At 45.0% G+C, this 9,408-nt stretch overlaps 1 protein-coding gene across 1 annotated transcript; it reads left to right on the top strand.

Annotated features, from left to right (window-relative positions):
• Positions 1-5,133: 5,133 nt before the first annotated feature.
• LOC140285513 (uncharacterized) lies at positions 5,134-8,991 on the top strand. Its single transcript, XM_072379134.1, has 3 exons — positions 5,134-6,222; positions 8,428-8,587; positions 8,825-8,991. The coding sequence occupies exons 1-3, from the start codon at positions 5,134-5,136 to the stop codon at positions 8,989-8,991; spliced, it is 1,416 nt and encodes a 471-aa protein (XP_072235235.1).
• The last annotated feature ends 417 nt before the right edge of the window (positions 8,992-9,408 follow it).

Below are 9,408 nucleotides of genomic sequence, written 5' to 3'. Positions count from 1 at the left end.
AGATTTCTGCGCACAATTCTGCCCGACTGGGGTTGAATTGCGTCGCATATTAGCAAAAAAGTTCAAACCGTCCGACCTCTGCAAAATAGAGGCCAGTATGCTACAACTGGATTTGCGACCTACCAACAGTGAACGAGGACATAATGATAACGCTCAATATGAAGCAGCCAACCAAAGACTGTGTCAAGCCATCACCACTCAATTTCCAACCAAAATCAATATGTCCCACATTTACACCTGCAAACAGAAACCCGGTGAAGTGACTGATGATTTTATACAAAGCATCCTTGAGGAAGTCAGCAAGCACAGCGGTCATCAGAGACCAAGGGATTTGGGTAATGAATCAGGACCATGGGAGAGTATTGCATGCAATGCAATAATTAAAGGCCTCATGCCAGATGTCGCCACTGAAGTAAAGAACATTTACGTGGGATGGTGTGAGGGTCCTCGTTTGGCTGACGTTCGCCGATATGCTCGCCATGCTCATAACCAAGTTGAGACGCGTAAGACAACCAAAAGGGACAAGTGTGAAAAGGAGCTGCATTTGGCAGCCATGACCATGTATTACGCAGTTGGTGTAAAAAGAGGACGAGGCCGAAGTCGAAGACGTGGACGTGTGGGATCAGAGCTATGATCCGAATATTTGTTTTTACTGTGGCCAGACTGGACACTGGAAGAAGGACTGTCCACAGCTGAAAAGTGATGAAATTGGGCAAACGCTCACTTTCTCCTAAACGTGTTGCTGCAGTTCAGATCATTCCTAAACCGGTTACTAAAAAACAGCTTATGTCATTCTTAGGTATAACATCTTACTGCAGGAACTTTATTCCTAACTACTCTTTTCTCGAAGCTCTCTTAGGTGCTCTTATCCATGGTAAAGGCAGCTGCAGTTCTGACATGCAGCTCCAGTCAGCTGATCGTGTTCCATGGACTCCTGAGGCTGAATCAGCCTTTAGTCAGCTTAAGCTGGCTCTTCAAACAGCACCAACACTTGGCATTCCAGATCCTCATAAACCTTTCATACAGGCAGTTGATGAGAAGCATGGTTGTATGACATCTGTTCTTATGCAGGAACATGGGGCAGGCAAAGGCCAGTGGCTCATTTCTCAGCAAAACTGGACTCTGTGGCTGCAGGCCTGCCTGGTTGTCTTCGTGCTGTTGCAGCTGCAGAGAAAGCTGTCCTGGCCTCCCAAGATATTGTGGGCTACGCTAATTTGACTGTTTTGGTTCCTCATGCTGTTGCCATTATTCTTCTCGAGCAGAAAACTTCCCATCTTTCAACATCTTGTTGGCTCAGATACACCTCTGTGCTCCTTGATATGCCAAATGTCACTGTTAAACGTTGTACTGTTCTGAATCCTGCTACTTTGCTTCCGACTCCTGAGGATGGGGAGCCTCATGACTGTGAAGCTGTTTTGGAACAAGTTTGTACACCCCGACCTGATCTTTTAGAGACTCCTCTTCCAAACTCTGACATGATTCTTTTTGTAGATGGATCAGCTTTGCGTGATCCAGCCACAGGTCCTAACTGTGTTTGGTTTGCAGTATTTTCTTCACATGACACTTTGTTGTCTGGTTCTCTTCCTAAACATTTCTCTGCTCAAACTACTGAGCTTATTGCACTTACTGAAGCTTGTAAGTTGGCAGCTGGTAAGTCTGTCACTATTTACACAGATTCCAGATATGCTTTTGGTGTTGTTCATGACTTTGGTGCGCTGTGGAAACACAGGCATTTCCTTAAATCAGATGGTAAAACTTGTTAGAGTTTTTAATTGTTATCTCATGATATACCCTGTTTTACAATTATATTCCTGTGCTTTAATTGCACTTATATGCTATACCATAAAAATCATATGTGTGATGTATGGATCTTATACTACATTAGTTCTAATCATGTGATGATGAAATGTGTGTGTGAGTATGAACAAAGGGAGATGCTTCAGGACAGAGCCTTCCGGAGGTCAACTGAGTTTAACTGAGTTCAAACTACAACGCACAATGCCTGATTCAAACTAGTTTGTAGATGTATCTCTTTGAATGATTATCGTCAAGGTCTCACACTCTGAAGTTACAGATGTGTCTCCATACCTAAATGTTAGACAGAGTCACACGCTCTGAAATTTCTATGCAGCCTTTTGTTTTGTAAAACTCTTCCCCTTTTCTAATCTTTGAATAAAACCAGGCTGCTGCAAGGAGAGAGTCGGAGATTGTTGTAGGTTGCTTAGACACATACACCTGTGGCTGAAGCAGCGACGGCTCTCCCCTTTTGCAAAAGCTGAACTTTATATTGATCTCTTGTGTGGTTCTTTCTGTTTAAGGTGGGACTTCGTTAGTAAGAACGAAAAACCCCATCAACTTGGTGCCGTGACCCGGATCCCAACATACCTGACCGCTGGCGGACGGAGGACGACGCGCTGAAATCCGTGCACGGCCAGTGTCAACAGGACCTGGAAGAAAGTCCTGGGGGGTAAATTCTTCGCTGGGCCAGCGTCATAGGTCCGACTTCGTCTGCCAACGGTGGATTGACGGGATCCGGACGGAGTGAAACGAACCAACAGAGAAGATCAAGTAAGTGAAAAGCGCTGTGTTACGGGTCAGAGGCTCTGTAAGAAGAGAGGCCTTGAGTCCCAAAGAGTACAGGGTCAGAGGCTAAAAACCTTGAGTCCCAGAAAGTAAAGGGTCAGAGGCTCTGTACGCAGTGGCCTTGAGTCCCAAGTGAGAGAGACTGCTGCAGAAGTCTGCTCTTTGTCAGAAGTAGTTCCTTGTCGAAGGTTTGCTTCTGAGTAGCAGGGAAAGAATTTGTGCTTTGTGCTGTACAAAATACTTGCTGCTGTGTAAATACGAGTGAATGAGAGTGTGAATGACAGAGTACACTGACTGAATCAGCATTACTGGTGGAAACCTAACGGTGTTAACACAAACCAGTAGTTTGTTGAAGTAGGTCAGTTTAATCTGTATTAAGGACATATATTAATAAAAATATACGCAGAGTACTAAATTAAGTTAAAATAAAAAATGGGTAATCAAACCAGTAAATCCTCCCCCAGAGGTGCCGAAGGTGATGAAAAATATATGGTTGGCAAATTTCCTGGTTGTCTACGTTATATGTCAAAGTGGCAGAAGAAGTTTGGTGTTGACAAAAAGTTGAAAGTTGATCAGTGGAAAGGAGTGGTTGTGATGCTGGAAGGAAGCGTAGCTGCAAAGCGTGGAGCAAAGAGGGAGAGAAAGGAAAAAGAGTTGCAGTACGCTAACTTGTGGTTGAAGGCATCTGAAGAAAGGAGAGAGCAGATTCAGAAGGCAAAACAGAGAAATTCGGGAGATAATAAAACAGCAAGCTTGTTTGTAAGACCAGAAGATAATGAAACACAGGCTAGCAAGCGCCCACCTCAAGCTGCAGTACCCCCAACACCGGCTGACGGGTGCTCGCCCCCTGCAGGGGCAGAGGCTATTTCTCCCACTGCACCCCCTACTCAGTTAGCGAATACCTCTGATTTGTATCCTAATCTGAGCAAACCTGTGCCTGATTTCACGTTTTACCCAAGTCCCACAAACCCCTTCGTCTCCCCTATGTGGCTTAGAAGTCATTCTAAAAAAGAAACAATGCCTCCTCAGAACACAGTCGAACATTATCCAATGATTCAAGTGGCCAATCCTAACCCTGGTGAAGGACAGGCTGCTCACATGTATGTGTACAGGCCGTGGACTTTAGAAGAAGCCAGAAGAGCTGTGGAAGGATGCACACCTGCAAAAGAGGATCCTGCCCAGTGGGCTGAGGACATGCTAGGAATCATCCTTTCATATAGATTAAATGGGCTTGAAGCAGGCCAAGCAGCCATGACTTCACTCGGGAAGGATTGGGCCCGAGTCAGAGGAGATTTTACTGGCGCACGTGATAATCACGTGCCCTTTCCTGCCCCAAATGATGAGCCAGCCACACTCGGTGCTGAGTTTCAGGTTCAGTGGAACGCTCTCACAGGAAGAGTGGCAACATTGTACCGCAGACGGGCAGATTATGGCTGCCTGGCGGGAATAAAACAGAAAAGTGATGAAGATGTTGAAGATTTCCGTTTGAGATTTGAAAAAGAATTCAGAATACATAGCGGTATCGAGGTTAATATTAACGATCGTTCTACTTATCAGCAACAGCTGAAAAATGGTCTCCTCACAGGATTCCGCCCTGAGATTGGAAATTGGATAAGAAAACATCATGTTGAATCCGCTGAAAGCACAGTCGGCCAGACCATGCAATGGGCCAGACATGCTGAGAGAGTGGTAAATGAGAAAGAAGGAAATTCAGATGTGTTTTACACCGATGGTTTGGAATCCAGCAGCTCCACTGTTTTCTTCCGCGGCAGCCAGAGAGGTGGCGGTCGAGGAAAAAACAGAGGGAGGGGAAGAGGCCAAAGGCCCTTCCAATCTGGATCTGATAGAAATTCTGACGAATGCTGGAACTGTGGAGAACAGGGACATTGGTCCAGAAATTGTCCAAAGAAAAAACAAGATGATCACAAAGGAGGAAGAGGAGACAGAGGAAGGTCTAACTCCTGACTAGACATGAAAACCTCTGACTCCTCTAATCCTACAGATGAGATGGTTGTTGATGTCCATGCAGCTTGGGACGTTTTGAATGCACTCAAAGAGAAACCCTATATAGTGTTGAAAATAAATAGTAAACCTACAGAGTTTCTATGTGACAGTGGTGCATGCAAAACAGTTCTTAAAACACATGTCCCAGGTTTAAAACAGTCTCAAAATAGCATTTGGGTTAAATCAGCAGATGGGCAAACACACAAAGAGTATTTTTCTAAAGCTTTGACTGTTGCAGATGAAGAAGCTAAACTCACTATCTCAGCCTCTGTAGTGATTTCACCAAAATGCCCCGTTAACCTGTTGGGAAGAGACTTGATGACCCGGCTGGGCATCGCCATCGTCCCAATTAAAAACGGCATGAAGGCTTGCAGAGTCAGAGATGTTGACGTTTATGCATCCTGCACAGATGACAACAGTGTGTATTGTTCATATGATTTGAGCCCAAAGTTTGATTCTCACCTTCCTAGCAGAATGCTACAAGAAGCACGTGAACAACTACTAAATCCAGAGACAGAAATGACGCATAGTCAATTACATGTCACCATGAATGTTTTGACTGATCCCCATGACACATACGTCAAAGAATTTGGCAAAATGTCTCCTGTTGTAGTGGGATTGCTTCACATGTACACTGACCGAAGGTCATTTGCTGCTGTGACTGTACTCCTCCCTGTGGATCGAGCATCCAGCTACAGGTTATCAGCTACCCCTCATATCTCTCTGTTCAAGCCTGAGAACATAACTTGGACAGATGCTGGCATGAGAACGAAAATGGCAGCAGTTGCAAATGATTATGAGAGCAGTGACGGAAACTGGAGTTACAGTCCCAGCTGTGACATGTGGAGACAACCTTTCGGTGGTGCAGCAACGTGCGAAGCACAAGTGCACCCCCTCCCAAGACAAACTGACGTTTTTCTAACTGCCAAAGAAGAAGCTGAATTGGCAGAGATCCCAGAAAAACTGTGGTCAAAGGGTCCTTCTGATGTTGGACTTTTAACATCCATACCTCCAGTACAAATTAAACCTCGATCAGACTGGAGGCCCAGAGTAAAACAATACCCTCTGAAACATGAGGCAGTGAAGGGCATCTCACCAGTGGTAACAGACCTTAACAAAGGGGAAATAATCAGACCATGCCCAGATTCCCCATGTAATACACCAATCTTTCCAGTGCAAAAAGCAAATGGTAAAGACTGGCGTATGATTCAAGATCTACGTGCTGTAAATGAAGCAGTTGAAACAAGAGCTCCAAATGTACCTGATCCACACACATTGTTGAACTCTCTAAAGCCTGATAAAAAGTTCTTTACTGTAGTTGACCTCAGTAACGCCTTTTTCTCAGTCCCAATTCACCCAGACTCTCAGTTCTGGTTTGCATTCACATATGAGGGTCAAGGATACACCTACACCAGATTGCCACAAGGGTTTGCTGACAGCCCCACTATCTTTACCCAAGCAATAATGGCCTGTTTGGCAGATTTTCACATGCCCGAGCGAAGCCAGTTGCTTGTGTATGTGGATGACATTTTGGTGGCATCAGAAACAGAGGAAGCATGCAGAGAAGACTCTCTTGCCCTGTTGCAGCACCTCTGCAGAACTGGAAAGAAAGTATCAAAAGATAAGCTCCAGTGGGTGAGAAAAGAGGTGAACTATTTGGGCCACACACTGTCAGCCGCAGGCAGGCAGATACAAACAGCTAGAAAACAAACTATAGCTGACGTGCCTAAACCAGAGACAAAGAAACAAATGATGTCCTTCCTAGGACTTTGCAACTACTGCAGAGCGTGGATTCCACATTATGCAGAAAAAACTCACACTTTGCAGAATCTCATTTACGGTGTCCCCATGACAATGTCTGATAAAATCAAGTGGACCCCTGAAACTGAGACAGCATTTGTAGTTTTAAAACAAGCTTTGATGGAAACCACAACTCTCGTGTTACCAGACTACAGTAAAACCTTCGTTCAGACAGTGGACTGCAAAAATGGCTACATGACTTCAGTGTTGTTGCAGAACCATGGTGGCAGATTGAAACCTGTAGCTTTCTACTCAAAGAAGTTGGACCCAGTGGCCCAAGCTTTACCTGAGTGTGTCCAAGCTGTTTGTGCAGCTGCTCTTGCAGTCACCCAATCAGCAGATGTCGTGTTGTTTCATAAAATGGAACTTTTGGTCCCACATGCTGTGGACGTGCTGTTGTTGCAAAGCAAAATGAATTTCCTTTCACCAGCCAGACATCTATCATACACAGCCACACTGCTGTCTCAGCCCCATCTGGTGGTGAAAAGATGTACTGTCTTAAACCCTGCAACATTGATTCCATTACCTGAAGATGGTACACCACACAACTGTCTGGAAACAACAGAACATTTGCAGTTACCAAGACCAGACCTCAGTGATACACCTCTCACTGTAGGAGAAAAATGGTTTGTTGATGGGTCATGTTCCAAAGACCCACAAGGTAACAATCGAAGTGGCTATGCAATAGTCCAACTGCCCTCCAGAGTGGTAGAGGCAGCCAAACTCCCTAGCCAAATGTCAGCACAAGCTGCTGAGCTTATTGCACTGACTAGAGCATGCAAATTAGCAGAAGGACATGAGGTAACAATCTACACTGACAGCCAATATGCTTTCTCAACCTTGTTTTATTTTGCAAAACAATGGGAACGCAGAGGCATGACAACATCTACAGGTAAACCTGTAACACATGCCTCCCTTCTGACTGATCTCCTTCAAGCTATACAGTTGCCAGCCAAATTAGCAGTGTGCAAGTGTGCTGCACACACTACAGGCAAAGATGAAGTCTCCAATGGCAACAGATTTGCAGACCAAGTAGCAAAAGAAGCAGCTACAGGAAAACATGGACATGACAAATTTTTATCACACACCGATGATAAACAACTTATTGACCAAACTGTACTAACAGATATGCAACAAAATGCATCAGTACAAGAAAAACAGATGTGGGCCACAAAAGGTGCCACACAAAACTCTGATGGGATTTTTCAAGTGAATGAAAAACCAGTTCTGCCTAAATCTCTTTTCAAAGCAGCAGCAATTGTGACACATGGGCCTTGCCATGTGTCAACAGGAGGGATGAGTGCTATCATACAACAACACTATACAACGTACGGATTAAATTCCTACTTAAAAAATTTTTGTAAAGCATGTCTTGTGTGTGTGAAGCATAACCCCCAAGGAAACATGAGACCAAAAAGAGGCTCTTTTCCAAAACCCTCTTACCCGTTTCAAACAATGCACATGGACTTCATTGAACTTACACAAAGTGGACCTCACAAGTACTGTTTAGTGATGGTCGATGCTTTTTCCAAATGGGTTGAGATAGTTCCATCAAAGCTAGCTGATGCACTAACAGTAGCTAAGGCTATTTGCAAAACTATCATCCCAGCCCACGGCATCCCACAAACCATTTACAGTGACAATGGACCACACTTTGTGAATAAAGTAGTTCAGAAAATGGCAGAGCATTTGGGAATGGATTTGAAAAATCATTGTGCCTACCACCCTCAAAGTGCAGGCCTTGTGGAAAGAACAAACGGCACTATCAAAATCAGATTGAAAAAGTGCATGGAAACTACTGGCCGTCCATGGCCAGAATGCTTGGACCTGGTGAAACTCTATATGAGAATCACTCCCACATCAGAAGGATTAACTCCGTTTGAGATAGTCCATGGGAGACCATATAGGTTACCAGTGTTTTCATCAGACTTACAGAAAGCAGAGGAAGAACAGACTCTGGCAGATTATATGATCAGGACACTAAACCAGAAAGACGTGTCCTATGCAAATTTACTGCCTTCTGATTCCTCTCTTCCACAGGTTGACAGTCCCATCAAAGCAGGTGACTGGGTGTACATCAAAGTCATCAAAAGGAAGAACTGGGCCAGCCCACGGTGGGAAGGACCATACCAAGTGCTCCTGACCACACCCACTGCAGTGAAGATTGCTGAAAGACCCAGCTGGATCCACCTCAGCCACTGTAAGTTACAGAGAGTGTTGGACCCCTAATTTCAGAGTGGTGGGGAAGCCTGACTACAAAGGGACCTCATTGTTTAGAGTGAGGTGTCTCAACGTCAGTGAAGAAACCAACTGATCCTCACTCTGATAGGCCAAGGGTGCACCTGCATCTCTGATAACTGAGCAGCAATGGGAACACAAAAGGTGTTACTCAGCTGCGCTGCGGCTGTAGCGTGTGTATTGTCTGTATTCATCCTAGGTGTCCAAAGTAATCCCAAACCAAACCGGGAAAAGAGATGGACCCATGATGTGGACTACAAGGACTGGACATGGGACCCGAAACATCCATTCGACACAAATACCTGGTACAGGTATGTGAAATCCACAGTGGGACAACCTGACGGAGCTGAGGGATGTTATGTGTGATCCAAACTTCCCCCTTCCTCTACGCAGACCCATCTTGCAGCCAAGTGGATGAATGAAACTGAAGCGAAATGTATGGCCTCAATGGCAGGTATTGGGTTTCAACATGGTAACATTGTGATCAATGACTCTGATTCCCATTGGGGAGTAGAAAACAGGACATGCAGTACATTGTTCTGGGCTAGCATGAACATTACAATCAAAGGAAAACCCACACCACAAGTAGCATATCTCCACATTCCCAAAGGGCAGAACTTCACTTGCTTCACTCAAGGAAATGAGACGCATCTGTGCAAAAGCAAGGGCTGCCCACAGGGAGGAGCCTGGATGGGAGCTCTAAACATCACTTCTGAGTGCCAAGACGGGATTGCCACAGCAACTGGAGAAGGCTCCCCAACCAACATGTCCGCACCATCGAAC

The sequence above is a fragment of the Leuresthes tenuis genome, unplaced genomic scaffold, assembly GCF_036924035.1.
Source record: "Leuresthes tenuis unplaced genomic scaffold, fLeuTen1.0.hap1 SCAF_47, whole genome shotgun sequence".
NCBI lineage: Eukaryota > Metazoa > Chordata > Actinopteri > Atheriniformes > Atherinopsidae > Leuresthes > Leuresthes tenuis.
Note: the sequence above shows the minus strand (reverse complement) of the source record. Positions and strands in the feature narration are given on the sequence as shown.